This window comes from Eleutherodactylus coqui, chromosome 11, assembly GCF_035609145.1.
Source record: "Eleutherodactylus coqui strain aEleCoq1 chromosome 11, aEleCoq1.hap1, whole genome shotgun sequence".
NCBI classification, from domain to species: Eukaryota; Metazoa; Chordata; class Amphibia; order Anura; family Eleutherodactylidae; genus Eleutherodactylus; species Eleutherodactylus coqui.
In genome coordinates, this window is record NC_089847.1 from 83,891,242 (window position 1) to 83,911,776 (window position 20,535).

General features: G+C 48.4%; 1 protein-coding gene and 1 long non-coding RNA gene across 2 annotated transcripts; one reads left to right on the top strand and one right to left on the bottom strand.

The window, feature by feature from the left end:
* Nucleotides 1-969: 969 nt before the first annotated feature.
* On the top strand, nucleotides 970-8,429 carry LOC136582766 (uncharacterized). The gene is made up of 2 exons (XR_010787214.1): nucleotides 970-1,019; nucleotides 8,060-8,429. It is a non-coding gene; the product is annotated as an uncharacterized lncRNA (long non-coding RNA).
* On the bottom strand, nucleotides 6,984-7,806 carry LOC136582765 (protein kinase C delta type-like). Its single transcript, XM_066584006.1, has 3 exons — nucleotides 7,560-7,806; nucleotides 7,224-7,367; nucleotides 6,984-7,099 (listed from the first exon to the last, which is right to left on the bottom strand). The coding sequence occupies exons 1-3, from the start codon at nucleotides 7,743-7,745 to the stop codon at nucleotides 7,001-7,003; spliced, it is 429 nt and encodes a 142-aa protein (XP_066440103.1). The 5' UTR covers nucleotides 7,746-7,806; the 3' UTR covers nucleotides 6,984-7,000.
* Nucleotides 8,430-20,535: the final 12,106 nt, after the last annotated feature.

Genomic DNA, 20,535 nt, shown 5'->3' on the forward strand with positions numbered 1-20,535 from the left:
ATGCAACAGTGGGAGAGTCGGCTCCTCCCACTCTCCGCCCCTGGGCGGAGGCTTTAAGTTAAAAGGCTGGCAGTGACCTGAGCTCACTGCCAGTTATTGGTTCTGCTAGCCTCTAGTCAGGTCTGTTCCAGTCTGCCCTAGTTGCTTGTCAGTTAGTTAGTGGGTTAGCCAGGGCCGAGGCAAGTAGGCAGGGACAGTGGGGTGCGGGAAGTTCAGGGCACCCCACCTGGCGCTCGGGGGCAGAGTGCCGTAACAGGTCCTGTGCATCCAGCGCTCCGGAGGTGAATAGAGCTGCAGTAGCCCCTCCCCCTGGTAATCGCTGGCCGGCAGAGACTGATAGACTGCAGCTGTGACCACTCACAGCTGCAGCCTATCAGTGGGGGGGCCGCGCGCCGTGGGAGTCTGCAGCCTGTAATTGGCTGCCGGCTCCAAGTGTAACAGCCCTCCCCTCTGCTCTTGCCGACCTGCGGCGCTGCCTCCCGTCTCTCTCCTCTCCCTTCTCAGCCATCATGCGGCCGACAGCACCGATCCCCTGGGACCCCTCAGCTCAAGGGCCGGGTATATGCACTGAATGTGCATGTGGGTATGGCAGAGGGCGGCCCCGGGGCCCCCTGAGCGCAGGGGCAGGGTCGCCATGGCGACCCCAGCACCCCCTGACGCTACGCCTATGATGAAGGCCTCAGGGGTCGAATACCCACTGATCAGATACTTGGCTCCTAGGTGAGATAATTACTTTTTGTGTGCCGTTTAATGAGGAATGTTAGTTTTATTTAAATTCTGCCAACTTTCATGTTTCATTTCTTGGCCACATAACAGGTACACTCTAAGCCAAGTGTCAAACTCAAGGCCCGCGGGCCAAATCCAGCCCACTTTCCCAAGAGGATGGAGACGCAGCCAGCGCTTGGCAGAGGTGGCCGTTGCCATCTCAGCTCCCAAGCTTTAGAACACACCTCCATACCACTCTGTTCAGCAACTCACAAGTGGTGGCACAACTGTGACAGCCCTACCCAGGCAAAAAGGTACATAAACCATAACAAGTCTGCTGAGGCCCTGCCATTTGGTGCATTATACATCCTGTGTAACTCCTGCCCATTTAAACGTTTTGTATGCAATCCAGCAAAACCTCATCATAGTGCATTAAGCTCTATAGCCAAGTTAGGGAATGGTTACATTTAGGGCTCATTCACACGGGAGTATACAGGTTTGGTCCATGAAATACACAGCGTTTTCACAGACCAAAAATTAATGTATTCAGACCTTCTTGTGTTTTATACGTGCATGAGAAGAAAAAAAAAGCATACCGCCTCTAAGTTGGATACAAGATGTGATACAGGTGGGCATGGAGGCTCTAGTACCCTGTTGTACCACCTCTAGCTTGGATATAAGATGTGATATGGGCAAGCATGGAAGCTCTAGTACCCTGTTGTACCGCCTCTAGCTTGGATACAAGATGTGATACGGATGGGCATGGAGGCTCTAGTACCCTGTTGTACCGCCTCTAGCTTGGATACAAGATATGATACGGGGGGGGGGGGGGTATGGAAGCTCTAGTACCCTGTTGTACCGCCTCTAGCTTGGATACAAGATATGATATGGGGGGCATAGAGGCTCTAGTACCCTGTTGTACCGCCTCTAGCTTGGATTGAAGATGTGATACAGGTGGGCATGGAAGCTCTAGTACCCTGTTATACTGCCTCTAGCTTGAATGTAAATTGTGATACGGGCGGGCGTGAAGACTCTAATACCCTGTTGTACCGCCTCTAGCTTGGATACAAGATGTGATATGGGGGGCATAGAGACTCTAGTACCCTGTTGTACTGCCTCTAGCTTGGATTGAAGATGTGATACAGGTGGCCATGGAGGCTCAAGTACCCTGTTGTACCGCCTCTAGCTTGGATACAAGATATGATATGGGGGGCATAGAGGCTCTAGTACCCTGTTGTACCGCCTCTAAGTTGGTTACAAGTTGTGATACGGGCGGGCATGGAGGCTCTAGTACGCTGTTGTACTGCCTCTAGCTTGGATGTAAACTGTGATATAGGCGGGCATGGAGACTCTAATACCCTATTGCACCGCCTCTAGCTTGGATACAAGGTGTGATATAGGCAGGAATGGAGGTTCTAGTACCCTGTTGTACCACCTCTAGCTTGGATACAATATGTGATACGGGTGGGCATGAAGGTTCTAGTACCCTATTGTACTACCTCTAGCTTGCGTACAAAATGTGATGCAGGAGTAGTGATGACAGCAGAAGATGAAATACTAATGACATGTGAAGGCTGGGAGTAGTAGTGACAGCAGAGGATGTAGTACTAATGATAGGTGGAAAATAAGAGTAGTAGTGACAGCCAGAGGTGTAACTATAGGGGGTGCAGATGTAGTAATTAGAGATGAGCGAGCATACTCACTAAAGACAATTGCTCAATCGAGCATTGACCTTAGCGAGTATCTACCCACTCGGAAGAAAAGGTTCGGCTGCCGGCGCGGGTGACAGGTGAGTTGCGGCAGTGAGCAGGGGGGAGCAGGGGGAGGAGAGGGGGAGAGAGAGATCTCCCGTCCGTTCCTCCCCGCTCTTCCCAGCCGCTCTCTGCCCACCGCCGGCACCCGAATCTTTTCTTCCGAGCGGGCAGGTACTCGCTAAGGGCAATGCTCGATCAAGTAATTGCCCTTAGCGAGTATGCTCACTCATCTCTAGTAGTAATTGCTACCGGGTCCAGGAGACCAAAACACCAGTATTATAAATGGCACATGGTAGATAGGGGGCCCCGTTACAGATTTCACATTGGGGCCCAAGAGCTTCTAGTTGTGCCTCTGGTGACAGCAGAGGATGGAGTACTAATAGCAGGTGGAGGATGGGAGTAGTAGTGAAGACAGCAGAGGATGAAGTACTAATGACAGGGGGAGGATGGGAGTAGTAGTGATGACAGTAGAGGATGAAACTAATGACAGGTGGAGGATGGGAGTAGTAGTGAAGACAGCAGAGAATGGAGTACTAATGAGGTGGAGGATGGGAGTAGTAGTAATGACAGCAGAGGATGAAGTACTAATGACAGGTGGAGGATGGGAGTCATGAGGAGTGACGGCCGCGGGGGAGGAGTTCAACAAAAATTTTGTCAGCGTGGTCGTTTTCAATCAGAGGGTCCTTTCCCAGAGAACACTTATCGGTCATATCCCCTGAAATATAATCTAAATACTTTATTATTCAAAAAACAAAGACAACATTGAAAGATATTTAAAATAAAGGGGCAAATGGTGGTAGCAATGAGATGTGACCAGCAGTCACCAATTAGTATCATGTGTGTAATTGTGCATATACACACTAAGGGCTCCTGCACACGAGCGTATATCACAGCGGCCTGATATACGCTACCCATCTGTTGCATTGGTTTCCAATGTAAGAGTTCAGATGGGCGTATACCCGATGTATATAGACATCTGGCCGGCAAATATAGCTCATATGGTATGCATTCCTGCCAGACGTTTTTACGCCAGCCAGAAAAGTTAGTTCTGTAACGGCAGCCACTGCCATAGCCTCCTATGGGAGCCTATAACAGTTGCTGGAGAAGGGAGGTGGGAGGGAGTCTAGCAGTATCCCTTTGCTGGCTGCTCCCATAGGCTGGAGCAGAGAGGGGGAGGGACTAGCTCTGCTAAGTTCCCACCCCCTCCCCTTGTTGTAAGCCAGCAGGGGGCAGAAATGGGGCGGGAAGGGTGTTGGAGTTTAGCAGAGCTAAACTCCCAGCTGATGGTATCCCGGGGCTGCGGCGTATATGCACCGCAACCTAGGCCGTCTAAACGGGCGTTAAAACGGGAGTTGCAGACGTGCTTTGGTCAGGACTACATCTTGTTTACGTGATTTTCGGCCTAAAACATAGGCCTGGATGGTCAACTTCCAAAAACCTATGTAGAGATTAGAAACTCAGCACTACGAAAACCCTATTAAAATCTAACCCTTAGCCACCCTGACATGTTTTACCTTGCGGTCTCCTCAGGGGGTACAAATACTTCTCAGAGCTGAGGGTTTACTAGACAGTCTCTGATCTCCACAGCTTCAACTCCAAACTGATACATTAAAACAAACTATCAGGGCACAAGAGAGATTCCCATTCAGACAGCAAGCAGAGATCTTACAGAGAATTGTTCACTGTTTAGTGATTAGAGGGTCTGTGCTAAGTTTGAAACTTCTCCCCTGATTGGTGGGGTCCCACTGATTACAAGGTGTTGGGTCCCCACAAATCAGTAGTCACCTTCACTGCTCGTCCCTTGTGGTCAGCTCTGGTCTCCGCTGTCTGTTTACAGGCAGCTGTGATATCCCGTAAACCTGCTGTAGCAGCCAATTACAGCACTCAGCCATGATCACCAAGCACTGTCATTGGCTGCTGCAGCTTGTTTGTAGATGGGCTCAGCATGCAGAGTGATATCACAGGGAGATCAGAGCCGGATGATAAATGGGGGACCCAGTGACAGGGGTTTCCTTAACTCAGACAACCCTTTTAAGCATAGCTTCTTTAATTGAACGGTCCCCTTCTATGACATTCACGTTTTCCAGTCCTGTCATTACAGTTTGGCTGATTGCTGGGACTTGTAGTATTATCTTTGTAGACTGAACCATTAACAAATGTAGTCCACACTTCCTACAAACAAATTGAATGCGCAAGTTCATGTACACCATGGCTGAAACAATACAAGCAAATACAAGCAGCTGCAGCACTACTGCAAGCACTCAATATCTGAAGTTACATGACATTATTGTTATATTTACTGACACATAATCTTGTGAGGTTCTTAGCACACATTTTGATCAAAACATGTGAGCCCATCTGCCACGTCAAGGCGACCTCTTGTAGATGGGACCCTACACTACACTAACCTCTCTTTAGGCCTGTTGGGCTAATCCCTGTAAGTTCTCCCTGTGGCAAGGGAAAACCTAGGAGAAGCGACAAGTGGATGCCTGCAGGGGGCGCTAGAATTTATGAGGAATCCATTACAATATTCTGATATATTTGGTAAATTGTAGTGTGACTGATACTTGGGGTCGGAATTGCAAGACCTTTTCCCATCATTGTAGCTGTCTGAGGGCTTGTTTTGTGCAGGGCAATTTTTATTTTTTTAATTAGTGGACCATATGATGTACTGAAAAACTTACTGAAGATTTCTAAGTGGCGTTAAATGGAAAAAAAAGCAATAATATTATTTTTCAAGTGTGTTTTTTACACAGGTTGCATAAAAATGAGATGATAACTTTATTTTGTGGGTCGGTATGATTGTGACACCAAATTTAAGTAGCTTTTTGTTGGGCGACTTTTGAAAAAATGAAATCATCTTAAAAAACTATTTTCTGCCGCCATGAGTTTTTTATTTTCCCGTTGATGCAGCTGGGTGAAGGCTCATTTATTGTGGATAACTGACGGTTTCTATTTCTACTGTTTGGGGTACATATGACTTTTTGATTGCTTTTTATTACACTTTTTTCTTGGAGATGGGGTGAACAAAAAAGTGGAATTCTAGTGTTGTTCACCATGCAGGCAAAAAAACTACACTATTTTAATAGATCAGACTTTTATAGGCGTGGCAATACTAAAAATAGTTTTTTTAAATTAATATTATAAAGGGTTTTTTAAAAACTTTTAATATTTAGTATTTAAAAAAACTTTCAACTGATTTTGAATCTTGCTTTAGGCTCCTAAGGAGCGTTTGATCACTTAAACAATAAGACATCCAAATGGAATGCTGCAATCTTATTACTGGGAGGGGAGGGGCATTCAGGCAATGTAAATGTCGATTGGACCATTTAAATGACGCTGTCAGAATTAAATAGTTAACAACAGCGATTAGAGTTATCTCCAATCAGGGTTGTTGTGGCTGGGTGTGAGATGTTATAGACAGCTGACACCCTCAATATATGAAGCAGGCTCCGCTCCCGAGCCCACTCCATACAAACCCTGCACACAACTGCCAAACATGTACAGTGTATGTTGCCAGGATGTTTAAAAAAAAAAAAAAAAAAATCCGGCCTCCTCCACCCCTTAATAGCCGGCCATCACTCACCTCATTTCCCCATCGCTCATTACAATACTGTGATGGACGGGAGGAAATGCAATTACCAGTAAATGTGAAATAATCATAGACATGTGCTACGATGTCATTAACTAGAAAAAAAAAATCCGGCCTCCTGCCACCCCTTAATAGCCGGCCATCGCGCACCAATGTGTTTCCCCTTCACCCGTGGCAGCACCATCAGCTGCTGCTGTCATTGGTTCGGGGAAATCCATCTACTGGTAAGAAAAAAACGGTATTTTTAAGGTCTTTAGTATAGTGCACATGTCTATGATTCTACATGGCGCAGATGTTGTGGCGCCGGTACTTACCGCCAGCTGGGTGGTACTGCTGGCACACTCCTAAGGGGTCCCACAGTGTCTTTTCTCCTGATGTACTCATGGGGGCTCAGGAGGATTGCTCGCTCTGGTGGTTGTAAAGCCGGAGTCCAAGAGGGTCTTCAAGTTGGAGAATGAAAACCCTCTGAACATGGCCTGGTCTTTAGCTGATGGGCAGAAGTCCTTGGCCTCTGCTGCTTCCACGGCGTCCAGGTGGAATGGCTGAAGATGTTGAGGTTTAGATGACTGCAAGAAAAGAAAATACTATTCTGATTATGGTGAGAAGGGTTTTCCCATGTAAGACAAACTACGGACCTGTTTGCTGACTGCATTCGAATCAGTGGGATTGAGCTGCAATACCAGGCATAACCACTAAACGATATATGACGCTGTGCCTGATATACAAGGAAAATGCTGCAGCGCTCACTTTTCACTGTTCTAATATTGATGACCTATCCTAAGAATAAGTCATCAATATTTAAAGTTTGGGGTTTTCCAGTTGTGAACTATTGATGGTCCATCCTCTAGATAGGCAATCAGTAGTAGATCAGGGAGGGAGTCCCTCACCATCCAGGATCTAGTACAATTCTGCTCATTTACTTACCTCAGGGATGTGCGGTGGGGGCACTCTAAGGGATTCCAGAGTCCCAGTCGATCAGCTGGAAGAACAGGTGCTTTCGGATGTTTCTGTTGACTCCGAGACGCTTGGCCGGGTTCTTTTTGAGGAGCTGAAATGAGAAATGTCACTGTTATTACTGACTATAATTACAAGAATCTGACTAGAAAAGGCAATAAAAGCATCACAAATTATTACAACATTAGAACTCAAAGAAATATAAGTAACACTCTTACCTGTAAGATGATGTTCTTCGCTCCGGAGGTGGACTCATTAAAGAGTTTTGGTTTATACTCACGCTCGCCAGTAATCATTTTATTCATGATGACTCCAAATGAAAACCAATCGACGGCGGCGTTGTATTCCTCTCCGGCGTCCATCTGCCATAAACAGTAAACAGTAAGTTGGGAAATAAGTTTTACATCATTACATGGGATCTGGGCACTGCACTAGGCGAGCGCTGAGACCGCAGTCCTCTATACCATCCCTGGACTGCTGTCTCCAGGATCCATGACCCAAGAACATTAATACACTTATGGCAAAACATAGTATAAAGAGTCTATTCCTCTCACCTCAGGAGCAATATAGCCTTCGGTCCCAGCATGATCGGTGGCCGTTCGGTCTCCGTGCATGTTCTCCAAGGCAAGACCGAAATCTGTGATCTTCACATGGCCCGTCTCAGCCACCAGGATGTTCTCGGGCTTCAGATCTCTGTGGATGATCCCCTTGGCGTGGAGGTGCTGGATGCCGCACACCATCTCTGCAGCGTAGAATCTGGTGCTGTTGACATCGAGCCGTCCCTTCGACTGCAGGAGTTGGTCCAGGTCCCCCGCAGCTCAGATACTCCAGTCCGAGTAGAACGTGCGTCTGTAATGTAGAAGAGACATATGAGAAGGTACAGGTCCATACAATGGAAGAATCTGTCTCAAAATGGCCGCTAGATACAAAATGGAGCATTATAAGATGTAAATAAGCTTGTGTGTAGTGAAACAATAATTAAAGCAGAAATAACTTGCAGAGCATGGCATTCGGTGCAATGTCTAATGATTTGTTTTTTTTCTATTCATCCGAGAACATTTGCCTGGTACAGTCGCTATCAGAAGAGACTCCCCCACTCCTGAGCTATGGGAAAAGAGCAAATCGTGCTGATAAGACGCTGCGATCATCCAAACTCCAAGGGAGGACGGGATAACGTCCGGGAGGAGTAATCATTTGAAGGACATTTCACATATTTATTCTCACTGCGCTGATTGTTGAACAAAGCACAATTCTTGATGTTTTTTCTAACCCAATGAAATTAACCCCATGACTAATGATGACGTATTCCTTTCCTGTATTTAGAACTATACTCAGTCAATAAACGCTCAGAGTATGTACGCCTTAAGCAGAGTGAGCTATATACTTGCCGTGGCTCTCTCTCCGTATCTGAGGAGAACTAGAAACCGACTCTTGTGTGGTTCTTGGCTTCCGTGCTGCAGCGGATACGAATTGATTTGGAACCCAAGACTTGAAAGGTTAATGTGACCTAGCGGTCCTTAACACATATAAGGAGGTTGGTTAGTATGACGTTATATTACAAAGTCCACATCTACGGGGCACATAGCGGTGGAGTTTGCAGATGTGCGATAACAACTATACCTTGGTCTGAAATGCGAATTCTGCATGGACGAGGAAGGGACTCCCAATTGTAAGCTGCAGAACACGGTGCTCCACCATCACATCCGCCATCTCCACTTCCGCTAGCAGGGCTTTCTTCCTGACGCCCTTCACTGCGAATTGCTGGCAGGTAGCGGTGTCCTCTGCCAGCACGACTTCCCCGTAGGCTCCCCGACCGAGTACATGTTGGAACCGCAGTCTCTCTCGGATGGTCGTAGAGGTGATGCTTCCTGAGCCAGTTGGCCAAACACCGCTGGGTCCTCCTAACAGGGAGCAGAATAGTAGAAGTGATGATGTTTGTAATATCTGCTGCACATTATTCACACTGATGGGAATAATGTACATGTGTAATGTATATGTGGTGTAGATATTTTCGAATATACATACAGAAGCAGTAAATACTACCTTAAGGGCCGCTTCACATGAGCGTATACGCAAAAGCTCTCTCCAATGCAACGTATTTGCACATAACAAGGTTGTTGAGGTTGATTTGCAGTCATGCCTAGTACTGTACTTTTTGTGCACACGGGGCCAGGTCAGGTGACACCCCCTTCCATGGATTAAAAGGCTATTTATCCTAATGAAGTCCAGATGTGTTTTTTAGCAGTTTTGCGCAGTGTTTTACGCATTCCCCTGGCATATTTGCGCACCTATGACTTTAGACTTCTATGAGGGGCATTTGCTACGCAAAACACAGAAAGATGGAGCAGAACCTAATTTTTTGCGTGTAACAAGATGGCGCACCACCACACTACCAACCGAGCCGTGATAGAATATCTCCATGATGGTCTGCCAAAATGCTGGATAGGATGGAGAGGTGCTGTTGAATTCCCTCTCTGTTCCCCTGATGTAACCCCCCCTAATGTCTACCTGTGGGGAGCCCTAACGGATGTGGTATACCGTGGAAAACCAGCTACACTGGCTGCACTATGGAAAGAAACTGAAACTTAATGCAGATCAATCCCTGCGGACGCTGTAACCAGTGTTCTTCATGCATAATCCCTTTTCTCCTTTTTTCCTTGGGCTATCTGATAACACATTTATATCATAGTGTACCCTTAGAAGTCCAAGTTGTTGCATATTTTTTCCTATCCATAAACATCCTTATTCAGGATCGCTGATCCTCTTGGTCACAATCGGCCTTCAGGGATTCCTGTCTAGTTGTGTAAATGTGGTATCCTGGTCTTGGGTTCCAAATTAATTCTGTATTTTTGTCTGTCAATCACTTTCACGTTCATTCCAGTATCTACTTGGTCTGATGTGGATTATGTGTTCAAGTGCCCTGGTTTTTAATAGTATCTCAATAAAGTTTGGTTTTAGACATCTAATATAGGGGACATTATTGCAACTGGGGCTAATACAGGGGACACTATTACTACTGAGGCCACTGTGGGGGTCACTATTGCTACTGGTGCCACTGTGGAGGTTACTGTTACTACTGGGGCTAATATAGGGGTCACTATTACTACTGAAGCCACTATAGAAGTCACTATTACTACTGGATAAGAAAAGTCAATTATAAAAACCCTGCGCTGGTTGGACAGCCTAATAACAATATTCAGCAGTCACTGGTGACCCTCATATCCAAATGAGAAGAGAAGAATAATGTGTGTATAAATAAAGTTGATTGAAGCGCACCCCCATGTAAGGGAAGGCGTTAATGTTAATTTAACACTGTGGTGACCCCACAGCTGCATTGAGCGCATAGGCGTGGCGTCACGGGTTGCTGGGGTCGCCATGGTGACCCGGCCTCTGCGCTCAGGGGGCCCAGAGGCCGCCCTACGCCATACCTACATGCACATTCAGTGCATTAATGGGTGTCTGTTTTGTGTGCAGCATGATTCCAATCAGGCTGCATGCAGAACGGCCAGCCCAAGTGTAGCCCAGCAGAGCAGGGGGGAGGAGGAGGGAGTGCTGCCCCCTGCTTCCTGCTGAACGTGGAGTTGCAGCGTCGGGGTAAGTCTGTCCCTATCTGTCCCTATCTGTCCCTATCTGTCCCTATCTGTCCCTATCTGTCCCTATCTGTCCCTATCTGTCCCTATCTGTCCCTATCTGTCCCTATCTGTCCCTATCTGTCCCTATCTGTCCCTATCTGTCCCTATCTGTCCCTATCTGTCCCTATCTGTCCCTATCTGTCCCTATCTGTCCCTATCTGTCCCTATCTGTCCCTATCTGTCCCTATCTGTCCCTATCTGTCCCTATCTGTCCCTATCTGTCCCTATCTGTCCCTATCTGTCCCTATCTGTCCCTATCTGTCCCTATCTGTCCCTATCTGTCCCTATCTGTCCCTATCTGTCCCTATCTGTCCCTATCTGTCCCTATCTGTCCCTATCTGTCCCTATCTGTCCCTATCTGTCCCTATCTGTCCCTATCTGTCCCTATCTGTCCCTATCTGTCCCTATCTGTCCCTATCTGTCCCTATCTGTCCCTATCTGTCCCTATCTGTCCCTATCTGTCCCTATCTGTCCCTATCTGTCCCTATCTGTCCCTATCTGTCCCTATCTGTCCCTATCTGTCCCTATCTGTCCCTATCTGTCCCTATCTGTCCCTATCTGTCCCTATCTGTCCCTATCTGTCCCTATCTGTCCCTATCTGTCCCTATCTGTCCCTATCTGTCCCTATCTGTCCCTATCTGTCCCTATCTGTCCCTATCTGTCCCTATCTGTCCCTATCTGTCCCTATCTGTCCCTATCTGTCCCTATCTGTCCCTATCTGTCCCTATCTGTCCCTATCTGTCCCTATCTGTCCCTATCTGTCCCTATCTGTCCCTATCTGTCCCTATCTGTCCCTATCTGTCCCTATCTGTCCCTATCTGTCCCTATCTGTCCCTATCTGTCCCTATCTGTCCCTATCTGTCCCTATCTGTCCCTATCTGTCCCTATCTGTCCCTATCTGTCCCTATCTGTCCCTATCTGTCCCTATCTGTCCCTATCTGTCCCTATCTGTCCCTATCTGTCCCTATCTGTCCCTATCTGTCCCTATCTGTCCCTATCTGTCCCTATCTGTCCCTATCTGTCCCTATCTGTCCCTATCTGTCCCTATCTGTCCCTATCTGTCCCTATCTGTCCCTATCTGTCCCTATCTGTCCCTATCTGTCCCTATCTGTCCCTATCTGTCCCTATCTGTCCCTATCTGTCCCTATCTGTCCCTATCTGTCCCTATCTGTCCCTATCTGTCCCTATCTGTCCCTATCTGTCCCTATCTGTCCCTATCTGTCCCTATCTGTCCCTATCTGTCCCTATCTGTCCCTATCTGTCCCTATCTGTCCCTATCTGTCCCTATCTGTCCCTATCTGTCCCTATCTGTCCCTATCTGTCCCTATCTGTCCCTATCTGTCCCTATCTGTCCCTATCTGTCCCTATCTGTCCCTATCTGTCCCTATCTGTCCCTATCTGTCCCTATCTGTCCCTATCTGTCCCTATCTGTCCCTATCTGTCCCTATCTGTCCCTATCTGTCCCTATCTGTCCCTATCTGTCCCTATCTGTCCCTATCTGTCCCTATCTGTCCCTATCTGTCCCTATCTGTCCCTATCTGTCCCTATCTGTCCCTATCTGTCCCTATCTGTCCCTATCTGTCCCTATCTGTCCCTATCTGTCCCTATCTGTCCCTATCTGTCCCTATCTGTCCCTATCTGTCCCTATCTGTCCCTATCTGTCCCTATCTGTCCCTATCTGTCCCTATCTGTCCCTATCTGTCCCTATCTGTCCCTATCTGTCCCTATCTGTCCCTATCTGTCCCTATCTGTCCCTATCTGTCCCTATCTGTCCCTATCTGTCCCTATCTGTCCCTATCTGTCCCTATCTGTCCCTATCTGTCCCTATCTGTCCCTATCTGTCCCTATCTGTCCCTATCTGTCCCTATCTGTCCCTATCTGTCCCTATCTGTCCCTATCTGTCCCTATCTGTCCCTATCTGTCCCTATCTGTCCCTATCTGTCCCTATCTGTCCCTATCTGTCCCTATCTGTCCCTATCTGTCCCTATCTGTCCCTATCTGTCCCTATCTGTCCCTATCTGTCCCTATCTGTCCCTATCTGTCCCTATCTGTCCCTATCTGTCCCTATCTGTCCCTATCTGTCCCTATCTGTCCCTATCTGTCCCTATCTGTCCCTATCTGTCCCTATCTGTCCCTATCTGTCCCTATCTGTCCCTATCTGTCCCTATCTGTCCCTATCTGTCCCTATCTGTCCCTATCTGTCCCTATCTGTCCCTATCTGTCCCTATCTGTCCCTATCTGTCCCTATCTGTCCCTATCTGTCCCTATCTGTCCCTATCTGTCCCTATCTGTCCCTATCTGTCCCTATCTGTCCCTATCTGTCCCTATCTGTCCCTATCTGTCCCTATCTGTCCCTATCTGTCCCTATCTGTCCCTATCTGTCCCTATCTGTCCCTATCTGTCCCTATCTGTCCCTATCTGTCCCTATCTGTCCCTATCTGTCCCTATCTGTCCCTATCTGTCCCTATCTGTCCCTATCTGTCCCTATCTGTCCCTATCTGTCCCTATCTGTCCCTATCTGTCCCTATCTGTCCCTATCTGTCCCTATCTGTCCCTATCTGTCCCTATCTGTCCCTATCTGTCCCTATCTGTCCCTATCTGTCCCTATCTGTCCCTATCTGTCCCTATCTGTCCCTATCTGTCCCTATCTGTCCCTATCTGTCCCTATCTGTCCCTATCTGTCCCTATCTGTCCCTATCTGTCCCTATCTGTCCCTATCTGTCCCTATCTGTCCCTATCTGTCCCTATCTGTCCCTATCTGTCCCTATCTGTCCCTATCTGTCCCTATCTGTCCCTATCTGTCCCTATCTGTCCCTATCTGTCCCTATCTGTCCCTATCTGTCCCTATCTGTCCCTATCTGTCCCTATCTGTCCCTATCTGTCCCTATCTGTCCCTATCTGTCCCTATCTGTCCCTATCTGTCCCTATCTGTCCCTATCTGTCCCTATCTGTCCCTATCTGTCCCTATCTGTCCCTATCTGTCCCTATCTGTCCCTATCTGTCCCTATCTGTCCCTATCTGTCCCTATCTGTCCCTATCTGTCCCTATCTGTCCCTATCTGTCCCTATCTGTCCCTATCTGTCCCTATCTGTCCCTATCTGTCCCTATCTGTCCCTATCTGTCCCTATCTGTCCCTATCTGTCCCTATCTGTCCCTATCTGTCCCTATCTGTCCCTATCTGTCCCTATCTGTCCCTATCTGTCCCTATCTGTCCCTATCTGTCCCTATCTGTCCCTATCTGTCCCTATCTGTCCCTATCTGTCCCTATCTGTCCCTATCTGTCCCTATCTGTCCCTATCTGTCCCTATCTGTCCCTATCTGTCCCTATCTGTCCCTATCTGTCCCTATCTGTCCCTATCTGTCCCTATCTGTCCCTATCTGTCCCTATCTGTCCCTATCTGTCCCTATCTGTCCCTATCTGTCCCTATCTGTCCCTATCTGTCCCTATCTGTCCCTATCTGTCCCTATCTGTCCCTATCTGTCCCTATCTGTCCCTATCTGTCCCTATCTGTCCCTATCTGTCCCTATCTGTCCCTATCTGTCCCTATCTGTCCCTATCTGTCCCTATCTGTCCCTATCTGTCCCTATCTGTCCCTATCTGTCCCTATCTGTCCCTATCTGTCCCTATCTGTCCCTATCTGTCCCTATCTGTCCCTATCTGTCCCTATCTGTCCCTATCTGTCCCTATCTGTCCCTATCTGTCCCTATCTGTCCCTATCTGTCCCTATCTGTCCCTATCTGTCCCTATCTGTCCCTATCTGTCCCTATCTGTCCCTATCTGTCCCTATCTGTCCCTATCTGTCCCTATCTGTCCCTATCTGTCCCTATCTGTCCCTATCTGTCCCTATCTGTCCCTATCTGTCCCTATCTGTCCCTATCTGTCCCTATCTGTCCCTATCTGTCCCTATCTGTCCCTATCTGTCCCTATCTGTCCCTATCTGTCCCTATCTGTCCCTATCTGTCCCTATCTGTCCCTATCTGTCCCTATCTGTCCCTATCTGTCCCTATCTGTCCCTATCTGTCCCTATCTGTCCCTATCTGTCCCTATCTGTCCCTATCTGTCCCTATCTGTCCCTATCTGTCCCTATCTGTCCCTATCTGTCCCTATCTGTCCCTATCTGTCCCTATCTGTCCCTATCTGTCCCTATCTGTCCCTATCTGTCCCTATCTGTCCCTATCTGTCCCTATCTGTCCCTATCTGTCCCTATCTGTCCCTATCTGTCCCTATCTGTCCCTATCTGTCCCTATCTGTCCCTATCTGTCCCTATCTGTCCCTATCTGTCCCTATCTGTCCCTATCTGTCCCTATCTGTCCCTATCTGTCCCTATCTGTCCCTATCTGTCCCTATCTGTCCCTATCTGTCCCTATCTGTCCCTATCTGTCCCTATCTGTCCCTATCTGTCCCTATCTGTCCCTATCTGTCCCTATCTGTCCCTATCTGTCCCTATCTGTCCCTATCTGTCCCTATCTGTCCCTATCTGTCCCTATCTGTCCCTATCTGTCCCTATCTGTCCCTATCTGTCCCTATCTGTCCCTATCTGTCCCTATCTGTCCCTATCTGTCCCTATCTGTCCCTATCTGTCCCTATCTGTCCCTATCTGTCCCTATCTGTCCCTATCTGTCCCTATCTGTCCCTATCTGTCCCTATCTGTCCCTATCTGTCCCTATCTGTCCCTATCTGTCCCTATCTGTCCCTATCTGTCCCTATCTGTCCCTATCTGTCCCTATCTGTCCCTATCTGTCCCTATCTGTCCCTATCTGTCCCTATCTGTCCCTATCTGTCCCTATCTGTCCCTATCTGTCCCTATCTGTCCCTATCTGTCCCTATCTGTCCCTATCTGTCCCTATCTGTCCCTATCTGTCCCTATCTGTCCCTATCTGTCCCTATCTGTCCCTATCTGTCCCTATCTGTCCCTATCTGTCCCTATCTGTCCCTATCTGTCCCTATCTGTCCCTATCTGTCCCTATCTGTCCCTATCTGTCCCTATCTGTCCCTATCTGTCCCTATCTGTCCCTATCTGTCCCTATCTGTCCCTATCTGTCCCTATCTGTCCCTATCTGTCCCTATCTGTCCCTATCTGTCCCTATCTGTCCCTATCTGTCCCTATCTGTCCCTATCTGTCCCTATCTGTCCCTATCTGTCCCTATCTGTCCCTATCTGTCCCTATCTGTCCCTATCTGTCCCTATCTGTCCCTATCTGTCCCTATCTGTCCCTATCTGTCCCTATCTGTCCCTATCTGTCCCTATCTGTCCCTATCTGTCCCTATCTGTCCCTATCTGTCCCTATCTGTCCCTATCTGTCCCTATCTGTCCCTATCTGTCCCTATCTGTCCCTATCTGTCCCTATCTGTCCCTATCTGTCCCTATCTGTCCCTATCTGTCCCTATCTGTCCCTATCTGTCCCTATCTGTCCCTATCTGTCCCTATCTGTCCCTATCTGTCCCTATCTGTCCCTATCTGTCCCTATCTGTCCCTATCTGTCCCTATCTGTCCCTATCTGTCCCTATCTGTCCCTATCTGTCCCTATCTGTCCCTATCTGTCCCTATCTGTCCCTATCTGTCCCTATCTGTCCCTATCTGTCCCTATCTGTCCCTATCTGTCCCTATCTGTCCCTATCTGTCCCTATCTGTCCCTATCTGTCCCTATCTGTCCCTATCTGTCCCTATCTGTCCCTATCTGTCCCTATCTGTCCCTATCTGTCCCTATCTGTCCCTATCTGTCCCTATCTGTCCCTATCTGTCCCTATCTGTCCCTATCTGTCCCTATCTGTCCCTATCTGTCCCTATCTGTCCCTATCTGTCCCTATCTGTCCCTATCTGTCCCTATCTGTCCCTATCTGTCCCTATCTGTCCCTATCTGTCCCTATCTGTCCCTATCTGTCCCTATCTGTCCCTATCTGTCCCTATCTGTCCCTATCTGTCCCTATCTGTCCCTATCTGTCCCTATCTGTCCCTATCTGTCCCTATCTGTCCCTATCTGTCCCTATCTGTCCCTATCTGTCCCTATCTGTCCCTATCTGTCCCTATCTGTCCCTATCTGTCCCTATCTGTCCCTATCTGTCCCTATCTGTCCCTATCTGTCCCTATCTGTCCCTATCTGTCCCTATCTGTCCCTATCTGTCCCTATCTGTCCCTATCTGTCCCTATCTGTCCCTATCTGTCCCTATCTGTCCCTATCTGTCCCTATCTGTCCCTATCTGTCCCTATCTGTCCCTATCTGTCCCTATCTGTCCCTATCTGTCCCTATCTGTCCCTATCTGTCCCTATCTGTCCCTATCTGTCCCTATCTGTCCCTATCTGTCCCTATCTGTCCCTATCTGTCCCTATCTGTCCCTATCTGTCCCTATCTGTCCCTATCTGTCCCTATCTGTCCCTATCTGTCCCTATCTGTCCCTATCTGTCCCTATCTGTCCCTATCTGTCCCTATCTGTCCCTATCTGTCCCTATCTGTCCCTATCTGTCCCTATCTGTCCCTATCTGTCCCTATCTGTCCCTATCTGTCCCTATCTGTCCCTATCTGTCCCTATCTGTCCCTATCTGTCCCTATCTGTCCCTATCTGTCCCTATCTGTCCCTATCTGTCCCTATCTGTCCCTATCTGTCCCTATCTGTCCCTATCTGTCCCTATCTGTCCCTATCTGTCCCTATCTGTCCCTATCTGTCCCTATCTGTCCCTATCTGTCCCTATCTGTCCCTATCTGTCCCTATCTGTCCCTATCTGTCCCTATCTGTCCCTATCTGTCCCTATCTGTCCCTATCTGTCCCTATCTGTCCCTATCTGTCCCTATCTGTCCCTATCTGTCCCTATCTGTCCCTATCTGTCCCTATCTGTCCCTATCTGTCCCTATCTGTCCCTATCTGTCCCTATCTGTCCCTATCTGTCCCTATCTGTCCCTATCTGTCCCTATCTGTCCCTATCTGTCCCTATCTGTCCCTATCTGTCCCTATCTGTCCCTATCTGTCCCTATCTGTCCCTATCTGTCCCTATCTGTCCCTATCTGTCCCTATCTGTCCCTATCTGTCCCTATCTGTCCCTATCTGTCCCTATCTGTCCCTATCTGTCCCTATCTGTCCCTATCTGTCCCTATCTGTCCCTATCTGTCCCTATCTGTCCCTATCTGTCCCTATCTGTCCCTATCTGTCCCTATCTGTCCCTATCTGTCCCTATCTGTCCCTATCTGTCCCTATCTGTCCCTATCTGTCCCTATCTGTCCCTATCTGTCCCTATCTGTCCCTATCTGTCCCTATCTGTCCCTATCTGTCCCTATCTGTCCCTATCTGTCCCTATCTGTCCCTATCTGTCCCTATCTGTCCCTATCTGTCCCTATCTGTCCCTATCTGTCCCTATCTGTCCCTATCTGTCCCTATCTGTCCCTATCTGTCCCTATCTGTCCCTATCTGTCCCTATCTGTCCCTATCTGTCCCTATCTGTCCCTATCTGTCCCTATCTGTCCCTATCTGTCCCTATCTGTCCCTATCTGTCCCTATCTGTCCCTATCTGTCCCTATCTGTCCCTATCTGTCCCTATCTGTCCCTATCTGTCCCTATCTGTCCCTATCTGTCCCTATCTGTCCCTATCTGTCCCTATCTGTCCCTATCTGTCCCTATCTGTCCCTATCTGTCCCTATCTGTCCCTATCTGTCCCTATCTGTCCCTATCTGTCCCTATCTGTCCCTATCTGTCCCTATCTGTCCCTATCTGTCCCTATCTGTCCCTATCTGTCCCTATCTGTCCCTATCTGTCCCTATCTGTCCCTATCTGTCCCTATCTGTCCCTATCTGTCCCTATCTGTCCCTATCTGTCCCTATCTGTCCCTATCTGTCCCTATCTGTCCCTATCTGTCCCTATCTGTCCCTATCTGTCCCTATCTGTCCCTATCTGTCCCTATCTGTCCCTATCTGTCCCTATCTGTCCCTATCTGTCCCTATCTGTCCCTATCTGTCCCTATCTGTCCCTATCTGTCCCTATCTGTCCCTATCTGTCCCTATCTGTCCCTATCTGTCCCTATCTGTCCCTATCTGTCCCTATCTGTCCCTATCTGTCCCTATCTGTCCCTATCTGTCCCTATCTGTCCCTATCTGTCCCTATCTGTCCCTATCTGTCCCTATCTGTCCCTATCTGTCCCTATCTGTCCCTATCTGTCCCTATCTGTCCCTATCTGTCCCTATCTGTCCCTATCTGTCCCTATCTGTCCCTATCTGTCCCTATCTGTCCCTATCTGTCCCTATCTGTCCCTATCTGTCCCTATCTGTCCCTATCTGTCCCTATCTGTCCCTATCTGTCCCTATCTGTCCCTATCTGTCCCTATCTGTCCCTATCTGTCCCTATCTGTCCCTATCTGTCCCTATCTGTCCCTATCTGTCCCTATCTGTCCCTATCTGTCCCTATCTGTCCCTATCTGTCCCTATCTGTCCCTATCTGTCCCTATCTGTCCCTATCTGTCCCTATCTGTCCCTATCTGTCCCTATCTGTCCCTATCTGTCCCTATCTGTCCCTATCTGTCCCTATCTGTCCCTATCTGTCCCTATCTGTCCCTATCTGTCCCTATCTGTCCCTATCTGTCCCTATCTGTCCCTATCTGTCCCTATCTGTCCCTATCTGTCCCTATCTGTCCCTATCTGTCCCTATCTGTCCCTATCTGTCCCTATCTGTCCCTATCTGTCCCTATCTGTCCCTATCTGTCCCTATCTGTCCCTATCTGTCCCTATCTGTCCCTATCTGTCCCTATCTGTCCCTATCTGTCCCTATCTGTCCCTATCTGTCCCTATCTGTCCCTATCTGTCCCTATCTGTCCCTATCTGTCCCTATCTGTCCCTATCTGTCCCTATCTGTCCCTATCTGTCCCTATCTGTCCCTATCTGTCCCTATCTGTCCCTATCTGTCCCTATCTGTCCCTATCTGTCCCTATCTGTCCCTATCTGTCCCTATCTGTCCCTATCTGTCCCTATCTGTCCCTATCTGTCCCTATCTGTCCCTATCTGTCCCTATCTGTCCCTATCTGTCCCTATCTGTCCCTATCTGTCCCTATCTGTCCCTATCTGTCCCTATCTGTCCCTATCTGTCCCTATCTGTCCCTATCTGTCCCTATCTGTCCCTATCTGTCCCTATCTGTCCCTATCTGTCCCTATCTGTCCCTATCTGTCCCTATCTGTCCCTATCTGTCCCTATCTGTCCCTATCTGTCCCTATCTGTCCCTATCTGTCCCTATCTGTCCCTATCTGTCCCTATCTGTCCCTATCTGTCCCTATCTGTCCCTATCTGTCCCTATCTGTCCCTATCTACTGCATGCAGGTTCTAAGGCCGCTCTCACACACGTGTTCAGAAAACGCAGCTTGAAATAGTGACCAGAATTTTAAGCAGTGTTTTCTAACACAGGTTACAGCGTTTGACGGCGCTTTTTAATGCACCCCATCATTGTGGTGGGTGATGAGGTGTGTTAAAACCACGAAAACGCAAAAATAGAACAGACAGCTCTGAAAAATCACAGTGATAGGGACACCGCGTTCCAGCGCGGATGTAAGCTCATTGATATCTATGGGAGTGTTGTACCGTGGTTAGTACGGCACTCGGGGCGCTGTGCTCATAGCGGTAAAAAGCGGTGTGTGTGAGAGTGGCCTGCGGAGCTACAAACAAATTTTCATGTGCAGGAAAGATTACGTAAAGGGGCAGATCATGTTTGCAGCACGATCTAGGTATGAGTATGGGGGAGTGTGGGGTGGAGGCCCCGAGCGGAACTTTTCCACCCGGGTCCCTGAGCCCTTAGGTACGCCCCTGATTGAGCGTGTTCTCTCTCCAGTACTTCTATGGAGAAGGAACGCGCAGCCACAATGACGTCGATACCCAGACATCGGCACACTATGTCCTCTGCCCTCCGAATGGAACACAATATGCGTAGCAG